Source organism: Lasioglossum baleicum, unplaced genomic scaffold, assembly GCF_051020765.1.
Source record: "Lasioglossum baleicum unplaced genomic scaffold, iyLasBale1 scaffold0021, whole genome shotgun sequence".
In the NCBI taxonomy this organism is placed as follows: Eukaryota; Metazoa; Arthropoda; class Insecta; order Hymenoptera; family Halictidae; genus Lasioglossum; species Lasioglossum baleicum.
Genome location: NW_027469081.1, coordinates 4,142,459 through 4,167,823, shown reverse-complemented (window position 1 = coordinate 4,167,823; position 25,365 = coordinate 4,142,459). Strand labels below are relative to the sequence as shown.

The 25,365-nt window shown below is 42.8% G+C and overlaps 1 protein-coding gene across 6 annotated transcripts in view; it reads left to right on the top strand.

Annotated features, from left to right (window-relative positions):
- Mub (poly(rC)-binding protein mub) overlaps positions 1–24,395 on the top strand; it is a 267,810-nt gene extending 243,415 nt beyond the window's left edge. For all 6 annotated transcript variants that reach the window (XM_076444774.1, XM_076444773.1, XM_076444772.1 and 3 more), the window contains one exon: positions 3,078–24,395. Coding sequence is in view for 1 of the 6 variants with exons in the window: in XM_076444777.1 (XP_076300892.1) it covers positions 3,078–3,162 (85 nt within the window). In the remaining 5 variants the exon portion in view is untranslated. The remainder of the gene's footprint in view (positions 1–3,077) is intronic.
- The last annotated feature ends 970 nt before the right edge of the window (positions 24,396–25,365 follow it).

The window sequence follows — 25,365 nt, the reverse complement described above, 5'->3', positions numbered from 1 at the left end:
AATCGACACTTTTCCCAATTTTTTTTTTTTTTAACGATATACCGTTGGCTGTTTTGTCAAAATTTCATACTTTCTTTTTTCGTTCACGTTTCAATATACTGTCGATCACCGTTTTACGCTATATCGTTCTCTCATGTTTCACGTTTGTTTAGCTGTTTGTTTTCCATTTTCAAGAAACGAGAGAGCCTCACGCCTAGATCTCGCGGTCAACTATTGTTTTAAGAAAAAAAAAAAGATAAAAGGACCAGAGTCATCTACGTATCAACCCCTCTGGAAGTGATTCCACCGTGAATAACAGCCCGTTGCCTACTGACGATCGGCTCGCGCGACGAAATACGTTTTATTATGCATTAATAGTGAAACGAATTAATATTCGGACGCTCTGAAAAAGATGATAACATTTTTAATATTGTACTATACGATTTGAACTTTTTTGGGAAGCTGGAGCGATTAGTTTGCTACAGGATGTGAAAAGAAATTTTTTCAAAAATTGCTATTGATCGGAATTGTAGAAAAAATACTAAAAGTTTTGTAGATCTGTGTCAATTATATGCACTGTGAAAGATTCATCGAAATCGGTTGTTGCGGGGAAAAACGACAGGCATCGAAAGATGTACAGTTAGTGGCCGAAAATCGTGAAAATCTGCAATTTTTACCATCTTTAAACGTTTGTAGCTCATTGAGCAGAGTTGGCCAGTATTTAATTACATCTTCAATTGCATGTGCAAAAGTGGACTATAATTACAATAAGAAAATGGTCCAAAACATAAAAATTAGTGGTTTAAAAGAACAATTACACTGAAGTAATTGGTAGACTCGATTACAATTACTGTAATCGTGTTAAGTAATTGCAATTACTCCCTTCACAATTACTGTAATTGTAATTTTATTTCTGCAATTTCAAATTACAGTAATTGGTAAGTAATTGTAATTAAAATTACATTTTGCCCAACTCGGAGCTCATTGCAACGTCAACCGATTTTGACGAAATTTTCAGAACATGTTTAATTCACACGGATCTACAAAACGTATATTTTAAATTTTCAATATAGGCCCACATAAAAAAGTTGAGAATGCAACTTTTAGTATTATTTCTACAATTCCGATCAATTGCAATTATTGAAAAAATTTCTGTTCACATCCTGTAGCAAAGTAATTGCTCTACCTCCCCGAAAAAGTTCATATCGTATAGTAAAGTATTAAAAAAGTGACCGTCTTTTTTAGAGCGTTCGAACATCAATTCGTTTCACTGTATGTACAGTTTGATTTACATGGATAGAAATTCGCGGAAGATTTTTCGACGCACGAGCCGAAGTCGATGGTGAATGACGAAGACCGAGGATCTCCTTCCGTAGATCCGACGCATGTTTCAAGAGAGAGGCGAAGATCGCAACCCGTCGCTCGTTTCGAGATCCGTAGATTTTAATTGGACTCCTCCGCGAGTTATCTTATCTATATGGAAATCTTCGGGGATCTTTTTCGCCGCTACCGCTACGCTCTGAATTTCATTAACTTTCGCTCGGTTCGAAAGCGGTTGTACACGGAATGTTCACGCGGATTAAGAAGAAATTTGCTAACCGACGTGGATTACTGACCCATTCAAAGTTTGTAGAGCTGCACGGTTTTTCACAAACGTAATTTACTTTCGCTGGAGGAATAGAGAGGAACTGTTATTAGAAAAGTCCTGCTATTAATTGCTTGTTTGTAAATTCACCTCGAGCCTTCGTTTGATCAAGATAAAGATAATAAAAGGCCTAAAATTAGATATTCAAAAGTCGCAAGCACAGAGTCTACAGTCAAGATTGAACGGCGGTTACGTAAAATCGAGTAATTCCCGCATTACGTAAACTCCGTGACAAGGGGAGCCAGCAATTAGGAGACATTGATGAATCATGAGAGGGGGCTAAATCTAGACTCTCGCATCCGCGACAGAAGACCGGTGGTTTAAGTACTGCTGGTATACACGGTCTGGAAAACAGTGATCGCTAAAAACGTCGTTTCCGCATAAGAAGCTTAAACTTGTATACGCGTCAGGGGTTAATTAACTACGGCCAACACGCGTGACGAAATTGTACAGCTTTAAAAGTCGACTCAATCTCATCAGCAAACAACCGTGTGCAGCATTTTGTTCGACGTCCGCGCGATAAATTTCGGTTAAAAGCTTTTCTACCTCTATTTCGTCGCGGAACTACCCTCTTTACGTTGTCCCCCTTGCGTCCTCGATAGACTGTGGATTTTGTGTATTTATGACGGACATGAACAGCTGAAATCTAAAATAGAAACAGTAAATATTGGTCCCATCTTATTAAAACGATCAACTCTTTAGAGGCAATAACTAAATTAAGAAATTAATTGAAGTGTCACACAGTGGAATTCGTCCTTAAACTTTTCATATTTCTTCTAATTTCGCTGTTCAGTTTTCAGTGTGGTAAATATTTACGAAAAAGGGGACCCAGTCAGAGTTGGGCAATAATCAACTAATATTTAAAAATGACTAATAGTCTTTTTGAATGTTAGTCGTAGCAAAATAGTCGTTAGTCTAAACTTTTTGATTAGTTAGTGATAGTCACAGCTCTAAGCAATCGTTAGCTGTTGCTTATTAGTGAATTAGTAGTTGATGGTCAGCCATCAATCTTTAATCATCAGTCACTATTGTGCGATTAACGTACATTAATATTATTAATTAGTTATCACTAACTAATCAAGAAGTTCAAAACATTCAAAAAGACTATCAGTCATTTTTAAATATTAGTTGATTATTGCCCAACTCTGGATCCAGTTCAGTGGCGGCTTGTACGAGGATAAAGCGTACTTGAAATCTAAATTGAACGAAAGTTACGGAGAAACGAAGAATGTATAGACTTGGGTCCCCCCTTTTGTCAAGATTTACCTTCAGTGTTCGCGAGGCTCGCGTAGAACATCCGTTTCGATGGAACTAGATTCGCGGGAAGTGTGCGAACGACGATTGAAACGAGCGATTAGGGTCGCGTCTTCGTGTCGGCTCCCTCGGCCAGCGGAGTTAGGGTATAAAGCTATGAGCTGAGCCCGTCTGACAGTCTTGGCCAATTCTGTTTCAGGATATCGCACGAAACGGCGAGAATGGCGCTACCCACGTACCACTTCATCCCGCCGGACCACATCGTTAAGTCGCCGATCCACTAATTGTGGTGACACACACGTATGTCGTTGTCGTCGTCGAAAAAAAAGGACGCGGGGCGTCACGACGCACGCGAAGCTGTCAGTGGCATCTGGGGCTGGGCCACGCAATGTGTTCATCCAGCTTGCTAATCGACACACTTGCAAAACAAAGCAACAACAACAGAAATCTCTATAGAAAAAAAAATATATATATAAATATATATACCTTCATATATATATATATTCTATATATATATATATATATATATATATATGAACAGAACGGTGGGAGAGGGAGACACGGTACATACACGCATCATAAAAATACACATACACACACACAGAGAGAGAGAGAAACACGCTCGTATACGGAAGGACAAGCGAACACGGAGAAAAAGTATATTATTATTATTATACGTACAGACACATTTTGACGAAGACGTACGCGTCGTCCCGTCGTTAGGACAGATTCGAGTAATCTATAAATTAGGAAGGTATTAAAAGAAACACATACACAGAGATACAAATCTACACAAAACAGACACAACCGCAGGGAGGAGGAGATGCGAGAATTGTGCGCGCGCTCTCCCGTCGCAGAAAACGGGGCAGAGGTGTAAATACATATACACGTGTGAGGGACGAATGGAAACGCAGAGAGGATGACAGAGAGAGGGAGAGAGAGAGAGAGAGTTAAGGGATTATATTATATATTTCTCTTGGAGAGAGCGAGAGAGAGAGAGAAAGTGGCGCTCAACACACACGCGAGAAAAAAAAAACTCGAGACGAAGAAGGCACGCACGCGCGTACACGGATCCACACTCGAGTGTACAAAACCTGTACAAAAGATATTTAAACAAACAAGCATATACAAACAAACAAACAAAAAAAAAATTAAATAAACAAATAATAACGATGCTCGCCGCAGCCCGTCCGGGGTTGCTGCCGATTGGTAAAGGGAACAAGCCAAAGATACGTTAGTTTTCATTTTTATATTTAAAACGAGAAAAAAAACAAAATGATAACGAGACGGGAGAGAAATACGAGAGAATTATTATAATTATTAATTAATCTTGAATGTGTGAACAAGGACGCTGAATAATGTATATTAGGCCGGTTGTTAGCGTTTTTTCTATCGTACGGTGTTCCGCCGGGTTTGCGGACCGTGGGCGGCCATCTTGGTTGGCTGAAACGGATGCTGGGAAGCGTCGGGACCTGTCCCGAACCTGTTCGAGTTCGATCGAGTAAGAAACTCCCGCTTTGCGCAGGCTGCAGTCGTTGCTAAAATTAATGATTTCTAACGACGACTTAGTAATTTGTAAATACGAGAAGCTCGAGAGCTTTCTCTTGTTATATTTTGTTGTTAATTCCGAGGGAAGCGACTTCCCTGTTTTACATTGTTAAACGTTTTTCATATTTGAAGTGCTCTGTAGAGGGTAGAATATTATTTTTATTCGCTGTCTTAGTTAATCTGTAAGGTATTTAAGGCGAGATTGCTGGTTCTCTAAACCAGATTGCTTTATTTTTTTATAGTATGCCTTCTTAGACGATTTTGTCGATTTTAACACGTTATTTTATTCGTTACATTTCTCCAATGTAAACGTTGAATTTTAAGAAGTTTTTACACTGTCCTCGATCGTTGTCAAATATTTAGAGTGCCGCAGACCTCGAGTCTTCGTCCTGTATATTTAAAACTCGGAATGTCTCAGTTCTGCGAGCAATAGACGAGGAATCGGAGGTCTGGCGGTTATCTTGACTCGAGGGACCGTACGCGGAAACATTCGATCATTTCGGTAAATGAGAAAACGCGATTCGTTTAATTATTAAGCGAGTTGAAGAGCGCCGCGAGTGACGTCGACTGCAAAGTGTTAGTTTCAGGAGTCGGAGACGAGTCGAGAACGACGCTTCCCATTCCCCGGGGATGGTGTTCATTCGTCGGGAATCCGTGAAACGTGAAAGACACTGTCTATTCACATTCGGCGAATCAGGTTGACCGCGGTGAGGAAACGCGCGTGAGAAAGGAAGAAAGAGAGAGAGAGAAACACGGTCCCGTTCGCGCGGAATGCCGCGGGAAAAGTGACAATGAACCGCGCGCGGTAATTACGTAGTTCCGTAGTTTTTGCATGCGAGACTCGATTTCAAAATTGACGGTGAAAAGGGGAAGGAGGTTTTCGTTTTCTGAAAAGTGAACCGTTGGAGCGCGCCGCGTCCCGGCTCCCGCGAAAAGCTTCTCGAGCGTTCTCGCGAGCCGGGGCCGAGCTTTTTACGAAACCACGGAAAGGGAAAAAATAAGTTTGTGGCGTGCGCCAGCGTCGCCTTGGCTCTGGCTGAAAACATGTTCTCTTGGATGATCGTCAAGGGATCGCGAGAACACGATCTCGCGTGATCGAAGCCAGTCGAGCCGTCTCTGGACACGCTCTTCCGTGGAAGAAACAAAGCAAATTATTACGTGGAATATAAATAATTATACATTATATATATAGATTCATGATATATATATATATATAATGTATATATATATATATTTAATATACGACTCAAATATAACGGAGAAACAATTAGCGGAGAGAATTCCAGCTTGGAGGCGTCTTCTTCATCAACCTAATTCATCTACACCCTCCTCCGCTTTGTATTCGCATCCTGGTAAGATGTTGTTTCGTAGCCAAGGTAAATCTCGCACCTTCTGCAAGCTGCTGGCCAATTATGCAAATTAGGGAAACCTCATTTCTGAGCTGCTCTCTTAAAAGGAACACTCGAAAACATTTTCTGTGGATTTCCAAAGCTTCTTATATTTTTCGACTCTCAATGTTTGGATGTCTCTCTCATCCTCTTAAAAACTATTGCAACTGCACGATGGTTACGCATCGAGCAAAGATTTTATACAATTGTAGTGTACTATCGGCGAACAATTTATTCCTCTGTGCACGTATGCGAACGCTGCAGCTTGCGGACGGTGGTTGTATAAATATATATTCGAGCCGATCGTTTTCTCGGTTGATTGTTTGCAGGGTAAGTTCAGTGTCTTCTAGCCAAATTTTGTCTTCGATGGCGGTCCTAGGTTCTCGATCGTTCGGAACGTGTTCCGTTCCGGCTGGTCTTTCCTTTCGAGAGACTGTTAGAGCAACGTCGGGGAAACGGCGAATCTAAGACTGTCCAGATGGATGATCGCTTCCGATATCTGTGCCAAAGACGCGCGAAACGTTCGGAGGAAAAACGCTTCGCCCAGACGACGAGTGTTCACGTGCTTCCATCGATGTGTTCCAAACCTTCGAGCGATTCGCGTGTCCCTTCGTTCCGTCGCGTTCTTCAAATAATTTCGAGGGCAGACCTCCTTTTAAAATCATTTTGGGGACTCTGGTTCCTCGGGAAGGTCTGGGTGAGTCTTACAATTTCTTTCAAAATCATTTCCCTATGGGCACTTCGATCGCGAAGTATCCAGCGAACACAGCGGGAAAAACTCTTCGTTGCCAGTTTGACAGCGCTCTGGCAGAAGGGACGACCGGAAGACAGACTCAGCAAATTTAGCCGTCGCGACACTCCCCTGGCCACAGTTTCACTGTCTTCTTTTCGTAGGAATTTATAGCGATGGCAATGGTTTTCTAGTCATAGGAGATGATCTGTTCGTAGGAGACGCGGATTTAGAGGTCCTGCGGCTCGATCGTAAGATTAGATAATTAACTAATCGCTTCTAAATCATCTGCTCGTCTCGCAATGGTTCCTCCTCGTGGCCATTTTGTCTTCGGGACGCGTGCGATTCATTTCAATCGTGACCTCCGGTTCGTTTGAACCGGAGATTTGCCATCGATCTTTATTTTAAATCTTCCGCCGTCCGGCTGGAAATTAGTAATTGATTGTTTCAAATGGTTGTTCGATCTTTATTTTAAATCTTCCGCCGTCCGGCTGGAAATTAATCGATTGTTTCAAACGGTTATTCTATGTTACGAAGAGCGCTGAGTTTGTCTCCAGCTGTTGACTCCATCTTCGAAATGGTTGCATCGAAGCAATGTTTCTTGTTCCAAGAGGAATCGACTTTACAATGTCGTGCCGCCGAAAATGTTTTTTCTCATTTTCTTTGTTCGATATATCGAAGCGTGCAATATAAAGGCGTTGTCGCGTTAATCTCATCGTTGCTTCTGTGATCAAGCGCATCGTCTCGTTAAGTTCGCTCAAAATTGCTTCAACCTATCGCGAGATTCGATCTTGTAAATATTCTATAATCATCTCTCGTTGTACATATTTATTGATTCGTCTCGACTCTCATCGATTCTCAACGTGTTCGTGTTCGTTTATCTCTAATTTTTCTATTTATTGCGCGTTCCGTATCGATCGTCGATCGAACGCGATCTTCTTTTCTCTTTGTATTTCGTTCTTTTTTCTATTGTTTCCGATTCGCTCGAAGAAAATATTCAATCGGTTGTTCGATCGTCTGCCCGGATGAGCTTCCATCTCGACGAAAAACGAAAAGGCGCCGCCTGTTAATCTCGCGAGTTGATTACTCGTCGGCGGATAATTATTTATACGTGCGTAGGAACATATTCGCGTTTCTATTTCTATACATATATATATATATACGTATATATAAATATAAAAAAATATATATATACATATACATAATATACGTGAAACTATATACCGTGGGGATTGTTTTTGGTAGCAGATTTTTTCGAAAAATCTGCATTCGTTAGCTGCGATCTCCGTTCCTTTCCACGAGACATTCTCCATTCACAGACAATGTTTTCTGAATTGCGAACTCGGACGGTAAATTTTCAAATCCCCACGGTATATGGTGTTCTTTCTTTTTTATTTACAGATCACTAGGTACACGATATTCGTTTGTTCTCTCTTTTCTTTTTATATGCTAACTTAAGAGCTAACTTATTTGTACTGTTATACATATATATATATATATTATTATTTATGATATAATTTAAATGGTTGCGACGACGATGAAAATAGAAGAGAAGATGGAAGAAAAAAAAATGAAGTATGAAACAAAAATGATGCTTGATTACATTGCCGTTTCTTTACGAAGCATTTCTCTCTTTTCTCACCCTTCCAGAAAAAAAAAACAAATTCGACCGAACAAAAGAAGCGTTGGGGAAAAAATAAAAACAGGTGAAGAACCGTAGGATCTTCCTGGCTCCCTTGAAAAAAAACCGCAGGATCTTCTCGTTGTCCTCTTCGTCTTCGTCATCAAGTTCGTCATCGTCAACTCTTCGCGTCCCCCGTTCTTCATTCGCAATCCCCTCGCCCCCACCCTTATAATTACCACCACTTGGCCCCTCCGCTCTCTAATTATCGCACGATAACGACGTAGCACGTTTGCAAAAACGTTACAACAAGAACAACATCAACAACAACAACAAGAAACTAATAAAAGTCGAGAGGAGAACAAAGTTAAACGTAAAACGTGTGACTTCGCGGACCGGAAACGACGTCACTGTCGTCGTGGTCATTCGAGAAGCTATAGCCTTTGCTCGTACAGAGACGCGAAAAGAGACCGGAAAACAAGAAAAAAGAAACGAGGATGAAACGAAACAGACAGCGATCTAGAGGTGTCGAGGTTTCGATAAAAGAGAGGGGAAAATGAAAAAAAAAATATGAAAACACACACTCACACACGTAAGTTAATCTAATTAGCGAGAGACGCTGTATGATTGTGTATATCAACAATAAATAATTGCTGTGATTAGAATCGATTATTAGTAAGTAGTTAAGGACAATTTTTAAGGCACATCGCGGAGAAAAACCGGGGAGAGAGATAGATCGGTGTTCGCGGAAGTGTGTGTAATTGCGTACACGTGTGTGTGTGTCGAGAGAGAGAGAGAGAGACAGAGTGAATGTGACCAGAGAGAAAGAGAGTGAGAGTGTGGGAGAACAAAGAAGAAAAGAACCGTGAGAAAATGAAAGAAACAATAGAGACAAAAAACCGAAAAGACTGTGTGCCAGAGAGGGAGAGAAAGGGTGAAGAAAAATAGAACTTAATCGCGTTAGAGGAGACTTCAGAAGATTTTCCTTTCTTTTTCCTTGTCGTTTTTTCCGTTGTTGTTAACGATACGACGAATCGTGCGCGTGCGCGCGTGCGTGTAATCCTCCTCGATCGTCGAGAAGCTTCGAAGGAAGCCCGTGGGACCTGTTGGGGTCGTTCTACGCGAAGAATTGTCATCGGGAGCCGATTGCCGCGCGCGTTTGCATTGACGTTGACAGACACACGTGTGCTCTCCTATAGTGTCACGAAATTACGCGAAACTGTACGATCATTGTCAAGGGAGAGAGGGACGTCGGATAATTTTATAACATTCGGGAGCAGAAGATGTAAATCGATGTATCGAAAACCGGAAAGCCAATGTTGATCGTGCCGGCTGCTAGACCGACCCTCTTGTTTCCTAAAAACGCTAATAAAATACGATTTGCTCGAACGCATCGAATTCATTTGCAAGTCTACACTTTGACTCTCGCTCGCTAATATCCACAATCACAGCGAGGAGCAGGGTGTGTGTCCGAGCTGTTTCGGAAGTAAATTATTATTAGACTGCGGATTTTATGCACTTATGACAAAAATGGGTTCGTACAATTTAAAACAGTGGAGGTATTAAAAAGATTTAAGGCCACCAGTGTATTAGTTTCACCGTAATAAGATAATTAAAAGAAGAATGAATTTGTTATTTAGCTCCTGTGTCTTGCAATCAATGCAAATATTTTTTATATTGCATAAAGATCCGCAGTCTAATTATTATAGAAGGAGACCACGCCCGCGCGAGGGTGGAGAGCACACGGTTTGTCCTCCCGCAGGGAAGTTTCGTCGCGGGTTAAAATTTGGGTGACCAATTTAGCCCCCAGTGTTCCGAGCACAGTCCCCCAGCAAAACTTTTCGGTTTCTCGATGTTCCACGTGGAGAACGGTGGTCGGTGCGAGGATGATAATTCGTTTCTTCTCGTCTCTCGTCGCAGTGTCTATATTCTCCGAAGGCAACGGAATGTCGTCACTGCCCACCGAGCTTCGAACCAACCGCGATGGTTCCGACAACCACCCCCGCGTAGATCGTGTCTCTTAATCGAGAACGATCGATCACGGATAAAAAACACCCTCCTCTTCCAATGAATCCCAGAAGCATATCCGGCGACACATATGACTAGGCTATACGAATAATTAACCTCTCTTTTTGCTCCTAATAAGCAAGCTCATATTTATTCGGCGTGTATTGTCACTCTCGAATAGAGATCGATTAATTGTATACTTGTTCGGGACGTCTTTAATCTCGTAGATACTTCGATCAGTCGACTCTTCGTAGTGTGTCTAGTAAGGTTTATCGTCTTTATCCAGTGTAATTTGTTTCGTATCTAAAAGAAGGAAAGCTAACGGCGAAAGGGAGCCGCGTCAGAGGGATCGGCTGATCGACAAGGATCTTCTATTGCGGGTACACACCGTGCGAGATCATGCTCCGAGGAGGTATACTCGAGAGCTACGACCAGCTACCACGAACAGTTCGCGAACATCGGTTGGTCGGCTTTGATACTTTGAACTTTGAACGTTGCTATCATGTCCTGGCGTACGCCATCCGGAGTTCAGAGTGACCTGGGAGCTATTTAGTGCTAGCCGGCCAGGGACTATCCGGGTCCAGGAGTTTCAAACAACACAACATCGCTCCTCTTCATTCGGTATTTAATACTTTTGTATAGCAGTTCGTGATCTATAAAATATCCTTCGAAATTGTAGACAATTCCTAGTACTTTTCTACTTGGATCGTACCCTACGATCATTCGGGGCTTTGCGCACTGATAAGAGTTCTACGAAGCTCGCGGGACTCTCCGAAGTTTAGTATTAACGTTCTACCGGAGATTAAGTAGAATCAGAACTGACGGTCACTTGGAAACTTCGTGTGCCAAAATCCAAGATCCAGATGCAGATCATCTTGAAGAGATCTGCATTTGATCCGAGGACCAAAGTGGAAAATGCTCAGGCTCAATCTTTGATTATAGCACGCGTGTACCCGCAACGTAATTCTGCTCCTTTCCAAGCGGTGTTCGAGCGTGAACTGCGAGTGGCTCGATTCGAGAGGAACGTCAACTACGTTTTTGGTTCCCCGATCGACAGGGGAGTTTCAAGATCCGATCACCCCATCCCCCAACCCCCTTTCGTCTCGTCATTTGCCCAAGAAAAAATACGAAATTGATTAAGAAGCGAGGACGTTGCGCGCGTCAACGTCGATAGGAACGCAATCGTATTGTTGTGGCGTAGAGCAATCTGTTAGTGCAGGGGCCTTATCCTTACTGCGCGGGCCTTGGCGAGGATCCGTTGCACTTTGTGCAGCACCGTGGGTTCCATTCGAACGTGGCTCTGCCTGATCATATATTTTGTCGAGACTCGTCCGCCTGTACGAGAAACGCGAAGATGAACATTGAACAACCTCGTCAAGGAAGGCTAACACTGCTGAAGAACAAGAAAAAACATTCTGATGCGTATACTTTTCCGTTCGCAAACGTTACGACTCGATGTGAAATGCGAACAGGCATTAAGAAACAAGGTTTCGAATGACTATGGAGAGAGGATAGTCCTGCAGACAATATTTATCGTGCAATAGAGTAGAACACTGTCTGAATCTACTCGTTTCTGTTCGTCGAACGGCTTCAGCATTCGTGAACGAGAGTGTACACGTCCACAAAAACGAACTTTGCTGTAAGGGGTAGATTGAAGATCAAAGGACATGGAGTTGTAACGCGAAAGGACGTAAAATAACTGACGTATAGTTCGCCCTCGTTAGCGTCGCGTGAATCAGAGAGGCAGTGTCAAGTAGCTGAACATTCGCTATCGGTTGGCAATTTCCAATCCTCTTCAAACCATCGGGTCCTTACTCTACCATCGGCTGGAGCTTCTGAGAGACTCCCTTCGTCATCTTCTTTCGACTAGTCTTCGACGAAGAGGTGGTCCACTTTGAAGGCTACTAAGCGTGTAGATATTCCTCTACACGGCCTCTGTTTGCCCTCTTCAGTATAATTCTTCTCACTCGGCCATCAGTTGTACGTAGCAATGCTGATGGGTAGTAGGTCACACCTCCGAGGCTCCTGAAGAGGCAGAACGTGCAAACGGCAGAACCACGTCAAATGGAGACTGGCGAGCAAAAAGATCCGAGTACTATAATAAGCTTCTGCAGTGCTGCCAACCTTCTACTCATCCGAAGAGACATTTCCATGCACGTTATCACCTTGTTCAATCAGGACTCCACATCGTCCGCATCGTTGGACGCTATCGGATACGAACAAGACACTAACGAGGAAATACTATACTCACGAACGTAGAAACGTTGAGTTCTATTATCTAGAGAACATCTGCGTGAGATCCGAAAGAGCGTTTGAATATGGCAGCCGATGGAACCCGCGTGTCTTAATTAATTCGCGACGGATCCTGATCGAGCGCCCAACCTTACCGTAACGCAAGGCAATCAGCTAAGAAATAACTTAGTTTTTATAGGATATTGAGCACGCGCTCTACTCCGGCGGGGCGCGAAAATTAAGGGCAAGACCTTTTTGTTCTCGTCCGAAGGGCGCGTGGAAAAAGGGTCGAGCGCGATCGGGCGGACGCCTGAGATTCTCAACGGCATATTTTTCTGTAACGATTGAACGAGCGAGCGAGCGAGCGAGAGAGAGAGAGAGAAAGAGAGAACGAGCGAAAGAACGAAGGAGTGTAATTTACAGAAGTGTATTTACAATGGAACCGATAATAATACCGAGGGACTAAAGAGAATCGCAGAGTAGCATGGATGCGCGCGAGAATCATTCTGTAACCCAATTTCGTTTCTCGGTTTTTCCGTTGTTACGTGTGCCAAAACAAGATCGAACGACCGAGGATCGCGGGGAAACTCGTTCCAGCGGGCGGCTCAACTTTCGTGCCAAGCTTAGGTAAATTCTCGCGGACCGAAACGTGTCACGTGTGCCAAATCGCCGCGCGGCCGTTTTACGAGTAAAACGAACGCGACGGGTCCGGGCCGGTTTCTCGTGTGCCGACTGTTTAGGTTTTTGTACTTAGAGACACCACCTGTCTCTCTCTCACCGTTGCCGGGATGATTCAGCGGGACGATCGACACGAGAAATCGGGCAGAAACAGAGCTGATCACAAACGTACGAAATGTCCTGTTTCTTCTGTCTCGTAGTAGGATTAAGTCGGACGATTTTAGTGGTATCCTAGTGGTAAATTTTTACGGACTTTTAGTGGTATTTTCTAATTTAACAGCGGAACAGGTTCGACGCGCCTCGACAAGCAATAAATATTTATACGATGTACTTTACGCTACTTCCGACGCCGGGATACGATCGAACGAGGACAGAGTTTAGGGATCTCGGAACTTCGTTTCGGAGTCTTCTTCGGCATTTTCTGCATTCACATTCGCCGTTATTTCGGAGTAGCGAGTCCTCCGCTTACGCGGCTAATTCCTTATTCGATAAAATAACTACTCCAATGCAAAATTGGTATTTTCTAGCGTGGACGGCACCTTTGTTTATGCTTGAATAATTAAAAGTTAACACTATGTTCACGGAAAATTGATCATAAACTGCGGATCTTATGCGTTTCTAGTAAAATCGAGTAGATGAGATTCAACAATTGTTGGGATATCTTTCAAAACTGAAGATGTCAATTAACAATTCAATTTGGTTTCCATTTCTCGCAATCGATGCAAACAATTTTTCTATTTTGCCTAAAAATTCGCTGTCTATTCATCACTCGCACATAGCTGAATATTTCTACGCTGAGCACGAATAAAACACGCTGTACAGAAAAACGAATTTCACAGTTCGGAATTGGCTTTCTGACTCGCTTCTACGAATCCGCGCAAGTCGAGGACTCGCTGTATCTGTCGATAGGCAGAGTTGGACATGAAATTTCATTCGAATTCCCAGCGAATAAAAGTTACGAATAAAATTTTATCAGGGCCTCGAGTGTCGAGTGTCGCCGACGAGTTTCTACTTCAAAAGCGGCCAGCCGCCGGCTGCGCTTATTCTCGGCTTTTATTCTTATTCGCTGCCGTCATTTAGAATAACGAATAGAAGTCCCGGGATTTATTCGTGACTAACGAATAACGAATAAAGCGTAATTCGTAAGCTACGAATAATTTATCAGCGAATAAAATCGTTATTCGTTATTCGAAATGAAATTTGCCCAACTCTGTCTTCCAGGACGTAAAACGTAGACGGTAGGAGAGGTTCAAGCTTCTCCGTGTCGCTGACAAAAAAAAAAGGGGGTCATAGGATCGCCGATCTTCTGGTCGAATTCTCGGGAGGATTTTAAGTGCCAAATTGACGTCGTGTACGGAATTCCTGAGTTTCGAAAGAATTTCTCCCGGAGGAGGGACCGACGGCTTGGAGTAAAAGGGTGTTAGGACATTTCGTACGTAATCGAGCGAACGAACACAAGCAAGGATAATCGCGTTCTCTCCAACGGCAGTTCCGATTCGTACGTAAATTAAGAACGCCTCGTTGGGCGCGGGAGACAGGGATTAATAGAGAAAAATTGTACGATAGCACGAGCTCTCTAGCGAGCTTCGTCGATGCTCGCGATCCGTTCGAAAGATCGTCAAGCGTTATCCAGAAGATAACGGGGCGGCCCGCTTCCGTTCACGAAAGCCAAAATCTACACAGACACAACACACTCACTCACCACTCACTTCCCCCCCGTTCGTGGGATCTCCTTTACCTTTTGTTCTTCCATTCCGTCGATTGTTGCGCGGTGTGACGCGTAGAACGAATTAAACGACGATTGAAATTAGGCGTCCAAGGATCTGGGATAGTTTGCATATCTTCGTGTGCATATCATGCTTCGGAAACGGCGGATGCTGTGGTTGGAAGGAAACTGTCCCTCGCTGCTGGTGGAAAGCGTTGGAGACGAAAGTTAGGGTGAAAAGAATTGCATACTCTTTGCGGGATTGTCAAGAACACAATCTTGAATAACAACGAAGTTCTTTAGGCGAACTTTGAAAATTTATCCTGAAATCTCCGGTTGTATATTTAGATTTGCTTTTTTTTATCGACGGCGCCGTTAGATCGATTCGATCACATACGCAAGAACCTAAAGATCTTCCAGTCTCCCACAAAGAATCTCTATCAGAATGAAAAACTGAGAACTAGGTTTGAATATCAAGCGAAATTTGTGGAGAAATAAGCTTTTGAACCACCCACCACTGAATAAATGAACCTCGAAGGACCAGATCGATCCAACCACGGACAGTGTTCTCGTATAGTAAGAACAAAATTCCAGATCTCATAGTTTTTCGACGTATTTTTAATACTCTCTAGCGAGTCTCCTGACATATCTGTTCTCCACACGCTGCTCAAAACAATGAGAAAGTCGCCCCGGATTTAAGAACAAGTTCTCGATACTCGACAGGGCATTTACTGGCGAATATCTCCAACATACACTTCGTGTAGGCAATGCCACTGATGTTTTTATCTATCCGGCGAACCACTGATTAGTTTGAGCAGCGGTCTCTAGAATTAGTAGTCGTTGATATGCGGATGTTTGCACAAATTCTAAACCGGCTCGGTCCGGTTTTGCATTCGCGAACATCCGCGGTGTAGTTGTGTGGATGCTCCCCGAAGCCGGAAACGCGAGATTTCAATCGATTTCGGAGTTTGTTCTACGTGCTTCTACGTCGCCACTTCCGGTTAGTCTTCGAGAGAGATCCACGGATCCTCCCGGCACCGATAAAACTCAGATCCGATCACGTCTTTAACCACGTTGTCACACATCAACAACCCGCTTCCCCCTCTTCTTCATCTACGAGGTGTCATTCTTTTTCCGTATTATTCCTCGGCCGATAACGACTTATGTTGAAAAGCCTTTACGAAAACAGGGTCATAAATACTTACGTGTAATACGAGTATTTTAAATTTTTATCGCGGTTAACGAAAATAATTAAAAAAAAAAATGTGCGAAGATAAGGAAATAAAAAACGTGGAGATAAATAGAGGCGAGCGATAAGAGAAGAAGAAGAAAAAAAAAACAGTAAACGTGAAACAAAGCGATGCGTAGTGTGCAATGCGAACGGGGAGAAAAATGCAAATAAAAATTTTTACAAAAAAAGAACAAAGCGAGAAAGAGAAAGATGTGAATCTGTGAAAGAGGGAAAATGTGTAGAGAGAAAGAGAGTGAGAGAAAGAGAGAACGTCGCGACTGCGTCTTTCAGAAAAGCGTTTCGTCGGGTAAGAGAGCGAAAAGCATCGCTTTTTATAACGTGTTGCTGCGAAAAGTATAATAATTGTATGTATATGTGCGCATAGGGGCTGCCATACACTGTATAGTATGTGCGGACACGATTACGCGAGGTCTGCGAGCACAGGGAATTAGGGTGAGTTTTCTCGTTCGCGGAATCAACGCGAACCGTCGATTGTCGCGGGGGAATCGATCGTATAATTCGGGATCCATTAACACCGACGATGTTGATCCATGATTTCAGGTTGCCTCGAGGGCATTGTACAGCTCTCGGACACGCCATAATTGACCGTGAATTTTTCATTCGTAATTTCACCGGCTTTATGCCTGGATCGAACCTAATCGAACGGAGGATGTTTTATTCGGACTGAATTTTCAAGAGACGGGTATTTTTAGACTTGAGGCCGATTCATTGTTCATCGGCGACCTACATTCGGTGAAACAAGCTCTGTTCACAAATTCGTATTGTTATTAATGGTTTTTAGGATGCCAGCAGGCGCCATTTTGTCCGTCGGCTTCCGGGATGATCGTTTCATTCCCGGAAAAAGCCAGAATTAGTATACAATACTGTGTACGATCGGATTTAAATTGATTATAGTAAAAAGAGATTACGTTCGGGAAGAAAAATGGCGTCGGACATTAACCTACTTATTAATTGAACTTCTCTAGCAAGTTTCTTTCAAAAATCGTCGAAGAATACGGCTAACTTTCCATTCGATTTCTGCGAGGACTGCGAGTACTCGGCGAAGAATGGACTGGCGGTGAAAGATCGAGGGATTGCCTCGCGACGGATCGACAGGATATTATTCCAGGGTAACGTTTTGTACGAGAAAGAAGGGAAGAAAAGAGGGCAAGAGAGAGAGGAAATAAAAATAAACCGGTACTCCTCGGAGACAAATACGTAAGTTAGGATCGCAGGAGAGTATGATATTAAGAGAAAGAGGGACACACGAGCCTTTCTTAGGGAGTCGAAGGATGAAACGAGAGAGCAAGCATGGTTGGTTAACAGGAAAGGGGACAGCTGTTATATATATATATGGGACGACAGCGCATACGGTGTCGAGCGTGTGCGTGTTTGCTCGAGACACTGTCGCGAACGGTCGCGGACTATTTTTCCCGTGTCAGTGAACGCTTTTCCCCCCGGTTATCCTAGCAGGAAATGATCAAAGGAAACCGGGAAGAATAGCGAGAGAGACACGCCGAGGGACAAACAAGAAGGTGCCCAAGGAAGGATGAAAACTGTTTCGCGACTCGTGCGAACGATGTGTTTTCCACGCGGCGCTTGTCACACGCGCGATGCTGTACATACGCATATATACATATAGAGGCATATGTGTATATATAAAAAATGATATACAATTACCGTAAGTGTATAAGAGATATAATTTATATAGCTGTATTCTACGTCATCAGTACATGTAGGACAGGCTTGCGAGTGTTCACATGTGATCGTCTCAGCCGGCGTGAGAGTGCTTTAAACGTAGAGACTGCGTGAGTGTGAGTGAGAGAGAGAGAGAGAGAGAGAGAGAAAGAAAGAGAACGTATATATAAATATATATAAAGAAAGAAAGAGAGAGAGGAAAATACAAAGGTGTATTATATATATATTATATATATATGCATATATAATAATATATATATTGGTATATACATACATATATATATTAGTATATATAACGAAGTAGATAGATGACGGAAAGAGGGAGAGAGAAAGAGAGAAAAAAAATACGCTATACCTTTGTAGTCGACGTTACACATATCTTTCGAACACACACACGTTCATTCGAGAGCATGACCAACGGGGTTCAGTGATCTTTCATGCGAAGGTGTCACTGATCCACACGATCGGTCACGACCAGTCGTCACGGTAGCAGGCAAGGCGTGTAGACTCGTGAATGACGCACAGGTTTAACCCTGGTCCAAAAAGTCGGTCTACATATCAGACTCTAGTTCGCTCCTACTGTTCTCATGGTTTTCCATCCCCCGATACTTTGTAATTTCTCGGTCCACGACCGGTCTCGTCGCAGTTCCATCTCGAACACTCGGAACTGGAGGAACGAGCACTTTGTGGATCCATCCTTCGATCTCTCCCCCGATCTTCCAGTTGATCTCGCGTCGACACAGCTGCACTTTGTTTAATCAAGTTCGAGGATGACTCGATTCGATCGGTATTCTTCGTGTCCACCGATGGGCCAATCGCGGAACGCAACTTTCCTCTGGAGCAGGGAGTTCCAACTTGTTCCCCTCCGGGAATCACGGGGTCCCACCATCGGGTCAAACTTCTTCTCGTTACTACGTATGTAAATACGAAATTTTACGGTAACAATGAAGTCTAAAAGTGGGGGAAGAATCTGAGTGAGCTGCAAGTTGGAACTCCCTGTTCTAGAGCTGTGCTGGGCACGGTTGGGGCCCTTCAAATGCTTGCTTCCTCCACCACAACGTTCGACAAGTTCGAGGATGACTCGATTCGATCAGTATTCTTCGTGTCCACCGATGGGCCAATCGCGGAACGCAACTTTCCTCTGGAGCAGGGAGTTCCAACTTGTTCCCCTCCGGGAATCACGGGGTCCCACCATTGGGTCAAACTTCTTCTCGTTACTACGTATGAAGTTTTACGGTAACGATGAAGTCTAAGAGTGGGGGAAGAACCTAAGTGAGCTGCAAGTTGGAACTCCCTGTTCTAGAGCTGTGCTGGGCACGGTTGGGGCCCTTCAAATGCTTGTTTCCTCCACCACAACGTTTCTTCCGTGGAAAGCGCACCTTCGTCGCGTTCGCGTTTTGTCTGATTTGAGGCAAACGTACCCAGCACTCTTCCGGAGCATAGTTGTTCAGCGTCTGCCCGCACGGGCAGCGATTCTCTTGCCCTGGGCGTACACAGAACGGCGGACTCGAAGACACGCCCCTGCGGGCAAGGCTGCATTTATTTGCCACACGCATTGTCGCCACTGACACTGAATGGAGCAGAATGAGCATCTTGCCCGCTAACAGACACGTTGACCAGCTCTGCTCTAGAGAACGACAAAGGATCGAAGATCCTTTTTGATCCTTTCTTTCCATCGTGCCGACTCGAGATCTCCTCCCAGCTTCCCTCGTCCTGTACATCCTAGAAACTAGAGTATTCGTATCGCCAGTTACTGCTGCTAACGCTACTATTTACCGCTACCAACTGTAACTATAATCGCCATTAATACTGCTAAACGCATCGCCCCGTTATCTGGCAGCCGTGCAAGCTGTCGAGAACGAATATGGTCAGTCCCCGATTGATCATACGTGTCCGGCAACCCTGAGGATCGAACCGAACCATTGTTTACGGGAATAACGAGAGAGAGGCCAGACCCTCTCGAAAGAGGACATCGTTTTCCGTTCTTCTCGATAATCCAATGTCGCCGTTGTCGCTCTCGATCGTGCGCGCTAGGAGGAAATTTCTAACACCTGTCCATCGGTTTTCAATAACCGATACGCAATCACTCGCGGCCCAGGGAGATCACATCTATACATAGACTGTGCTATAAATTGTTTTTTATCGATCGTCTTTTGACTCGAACCACCGGTTAATTTATGATGTATTGACGAATTCAATGGAATTTTCGATTAGAGATTCGATAGATTGTTTCTCTCAGCGCGCAGTCCTGCCAAACACGTCGCAATTTCGTTCGCCGTCGAACCTCTCGAACGTCGGAAGCTGCTGAAAGTGGCGAATTGCGTATTGCGATAACTAGACTGCCGATTTTATGCATTTATGAGATAAATGGCCGCGTACAATTTAAAGCAGTGGACATGTTAAAAATATTTAAGGACATCAATGTATTATTTTCAGCTTAATAGGATGATTACAAGAAGGATACAATTTTCATTTGGCTCCTCTGTCCTGCAATCAATGCGAACATTTTTTTATTTTGCATAAAAATCCGCAGTCTAGTGATAACCCTTTTCCGTGACGATCAAAGTCAACGGGAAGTTCGACGAGAGAGATCACAGCGCGATTGGCACGACTGTCCACTGTTCAACCGGCGACACTCGAAAGCAATGTTCTCGCAGCGTATGTTGTTACGTATAATTATATTCGTCGATACTTTCTATGCGAATCGATAAGTTGTTGATTAGTTGCTAACCGGAGATCATCGTGAGATCAATCGGATGCAGTAGAATAAGGTGTTTCAGTGTCTCACGATGATTATCTTGTTCTTTGTTTTCCTTTTTTTTTTAAATTTTCTAATCCTAGGACTACTGCGGGTTCTAGGTCTATGCCAGAGTCATTCTCGATTGATACATTTTGCTAATACACATTTTATTCCGATATAAGACGATGGCTCGGAACCGGGTCTCGTTCTATTTTCGGATTAGGGTGGGTACCCTTATCTAAGTGTCGCGAATCACTCCGGCATAGCACACGGAGGGATAACACTAAATCTACCGAGCTCTAAAAGCGATTGAAAGTAGGGCTGTTACGTTTCCGAAGCTTCGAAGAGTCGAATCGTATGAAAGTGTAACTTACGAGTTTCATGTTGTGCAACGATATTTTTGACAAATAAAAGTATAAATAAAAAGATTAGACAGAATTTTCACAGAGAATAAAACACAGCAAAGAAAGCTTTAATTCCAAGCTTCGGAACTTCGATTCTCGTCACTAGACTCCGAATTTTATGCATTTATAACAAAAATGAGCAAGTGCAATTTGAGAAACAGTGAATATATTAAAAAACCTTTCGAAACCTCGATTCTTATTACCTTCAAAGTTTGTAAAATCGAAGCCTGAAAATCTTCGATCATTCCGAGGAAAGTAACAGGCCTAATATAAAACGTTTTAACTTCTGAAAATGACAGGGTTCTATTTATTTAGGTCTCGTGCAATTGTTTTTACTAGACTGCGGATCTTCAAAGAAAGGCTAGAACATAAAATTCAACAGAATTTTGTACAGTTTTTATTTGTTTCGAATCCACAAAGGCTGTTCCCATTAAAGACAACATTTTATTGCATTCCACTTTCTTCAAATTTGTCCACAAAAATTGGAAAATGCATTAACATTCGCAGTCTAGTTATTGCAACACGAGAAATCTTCTCGAATGTCCACGTATGCAACATTCGTAATCTCGATAATTGTAGAAAAATATAAAACCGTTCAATTGGCCAGCAGTGGTAGGTTTAGTGTTAACGAACGTGTTCGGTTGCTCAAAAGTTCCCTCTCCTCCGCTGAGAAGAACGTTTTCATCGAATTCGATTATTCTCGCGGCTGTTATTTTCCGCGACTTTTTTCATTTCGCGTCGAGGGACGACGGTCTTCTCGTTTTCCCCGTGAGAGACGGGACCCGTCGTCGACGATATAGATCCTCCGCTACAGAGAAACGTTTAAACGAACGATGTTTCGTTGCATATGGTCGCGAAAAACGGTCGAGGATCGATTCCCGGGACGGTCGAAACGATCGCGAGACCGTTTGTGTTGTCCACCCATTCACGTTCGGATTACTCGGCGATTTGCTACGTGTATATAAAAAGAGAGGCATGAAAAAGAGGAACGTGCACACACAACGCAGAGGACAGACACACGACCAGACAAAAAAAAAACATTGTAATTTTTAATCGTCAGTGTTACTTGAATGTTAGCTAAAGCTACCGTACGACGATTACTCGTTCCGACAGGTATAATTACGGAATATATAATACACGTATTATAGCGAGTACATATAATATGTATATTATGTATCGTATAGAGGGATATATAGCCCGACAACAGTTATCCACGACCAAAAAGTGCCGAAACATTGGCGAGAGATGTCGAGAAAATGCGTGAGAACGAACAACTCGCGTCACATTTCCGAGATTGTTTGGCACGCACGATCGAGAAATAGTCGAAAGCTGCGTTCGTGCGTGTTCAGAAGACACACACACACACACACACACATACATACACACAAAATACGGATGATACACACGTACACACATGCGTACACGGTATTGCCTCCCCATAGTCGCGGCATTCACGATCAGACTATAACGGGAGCAGATCCGATTCCGCGATTCCACCTGGTTTTGTGCTGCTCCCTTTCAGTCGACAGTCAATGCTCAGCCGATAGCAAGGTGGTCTGAACGAGGTCGATAGGCTGTGATTGTAGGGAGGGAATACTGTACGTGCACGGTGTGTCTCGGAATTTTCGCGTAAGTCCCACCCACGTCTGCGAATTGAAATGAGAAACACACAAACGCGGGCTCTTCGTGAGTGATCTGGAAAATTCGAGCTAAATTGTACGCGTTCTGTGTTTCGATATGAAAGAGAACGATTAAACGGAAAGTTAAGAAATATTCTAATATTCTCAGACCGTTCTAGGCTCGACCAGGGCCGAATTAAGCCTAATAGCAGAAGTAGCAAATGCTACGGGCAAAATTGTGTAACAGCACTGGCTACCGTTGAAAGGTAGTTTTTCTAAAACAAAAAAAAAAGGTCATTCATTGGATATTATTTTATTATCATACAAAACCTAGGGCCTCCTGGTAACATTTGCTACAGGCCCCGCGCTGGCTTAATCCGGCCCTGGGCTAGACTCCGGATTTTCTGCGTTTATAAGAAAAACGAGCAAAGTGCGATTTGAAACACTGGAAATATTAAAAGACTTTAAGAGTATTAATATATTATTCTCGTCACATTTTTTAAAATTGTTAACGAAGAATCGAAATTTTTATATTTGGCTCTTGCAATTGATGCGCAAACTTTCTATTTTCCATAAACATCCGGAGTCTGGATCTAGCCCTGTTTAAGTGAAATAAACCTTTAATATCTGTATACATGATTACGTTCACAATGGTTCTATAAAAATCAGTTTTAAATGAAGATCACCGAGCCTTCGTCTGCTAGAGATTTACTTGTTTTCGTTCGTGGAACGTGTTCGGACGGCTTGGACTGATCCTGGACGCATAGCGCACGAGAACAGTAGGCATGTCCAATTGGGGCCTTCGCGAGCAAGAGCGTTCTTAGATCGAGAAGATCGCCAAGAGCGAAATCCATGAAGACCGCGAAGTGGTCCAGTTCTCGCGAGAATCTATTCACAGATTATCCTGACACGGGCTCTCGAATGTATGGCTGTTGTTGATCGTTGTTTCGCTCTTCGCTCGCCGAAAACTGCTCTCCGGAGCAACACGTTGGACCTGCCTGTTACCTATACAGGAACAAGAAAAGGGACAAAGGAGAAGTTTTTTCGTAATCATTAAAACAGCCGAAGCAGCTGCACCTCTTTTTTTATTCTCACACGCACTCACACCACACTGATGATCTTCAATCGACATTCTTTTTTAGCGGTCAGAGAGAGAGAGAGCGAGAGAGGGAGAGAAAGAGATGCGAGTGAGCTAGAGAGAGAGAGAGAGAGATTGAGAAATTGAAAGAGCGTGCGAGAGAGTGAGAGTGAGAGAGAAAGAGGGATCGCGGATTTTACCACCGCTCGAATAGAGATTTAATGTTTGTAAGGGCAATAACGATTGTAAATTTTTCAAGTACACTTGTATTTGAATGTGTAAGTTGCATAAAAAAGACAGATTTTTTAGATATTGCACTATAATATTTATTATTCTAAGGTAAACGAGAGACAGGGTCGCGATTCGCCGCGCTCGCGAAATACCTCGCCTGCGCTATAACACAAACAATGAAACCCTGACGGTTTTTTCGGCCTCGATCGCGTGCTAGATCCTTTGCGAGAGAAGATCGGACACAGACGGGATCGACGGGAAAAATAACGGGATTCCTCGAATCGCCAGTTTTCCGCGAAGCGTTTTCATTTTTTGAATTCTCCCATCCTCTCGAGGGCGAGAAAATATAAAAATGTTCTCTTCACATCACAGCGATCGATGCCCAACGAGTCGCAAGCGCGGCCGCTTCGCGGCGATCATTGATTAATATTAATTAATAAACAGGCAAAGCGAACGCATTGTTCTTTCCAATAAAAGAAGAAGCAAGATTTTTAGTGTTTACACTACAATTGATAAACGATTCTATTATTACATAATATTATATTAATAACAATATTATTACTGTAATGTTTGTTTTTGGTTATTAAAGTGTGTATATAGCAATATATTCTAGAAATCGTCTCAATTATCGAATCGCTTTCAACCCCGTCCACCCTTCCCATATCAATTATCCTTTGATTTAACTATGAATTTTAAACCGCTTGCGGATTTTGTAAATTATTAATTTGTAACTTGAAGAGAATTGCAAGTCCTCTGAGAGGATTACATTTTACAACCCCTAACTGAACGCTTCTGAATTTTTCATCTAAAAGCGAATAGAAAATCGACAGAACTTTTCAGAATTTCTTGCAAACCGAATTTAAATGTTCTTTTTTCCTTTTATCGATTCCCCAACAAATGCGAATCTATTTAACACTACACCTACCACGAGGGGTTAAGTGACCCATTTTAGAGTTTTTATTTGACAATTACAGTAGGACCTTGATTAACCGGCTTGATCGGGAGACAAACAGCCCGTACAAATTAAGGCCTGATGGATATAATAATTGAGACCCGAGAGGGACATAATTAGAATGTACATTTTATTCCAAAATAAATTTTTTATTTTTGAAAATTTATTTTCCTTCATAATATAATCGCTTATAATCGGGATCCGGTTAATCGAGGTCCTACTGTATGGAAATTGTAACGGTGTTTTCATGGGAATTTATTGAATATATTTTTTTACTCCAGTATATATTATAGTAGAAATCGTATAAAATATAAATAAATTTATAATCTCGTTATTTTTATAGTACTATACATATCAGTCACTTATTTTGATGGTCGGTAGGTTTAGTGATAATTTGATATAAATCACTGAACATCTCAGTCTTACGCGTAGTGGTAGAAAATGTACAGAGATTTTGCCACCACGTTTGTCAGTATGTACATACATATATATAAACATGGACAGGCGACATCGACTTTTAGCATGGAGCAGAACCTATAACCATCTATATCTATAGTATGCTGACATTGCCGTCTACGGCAAAATGGTAAAGCTATTCGTCAATTAGATGAATTCGCACAGTTAG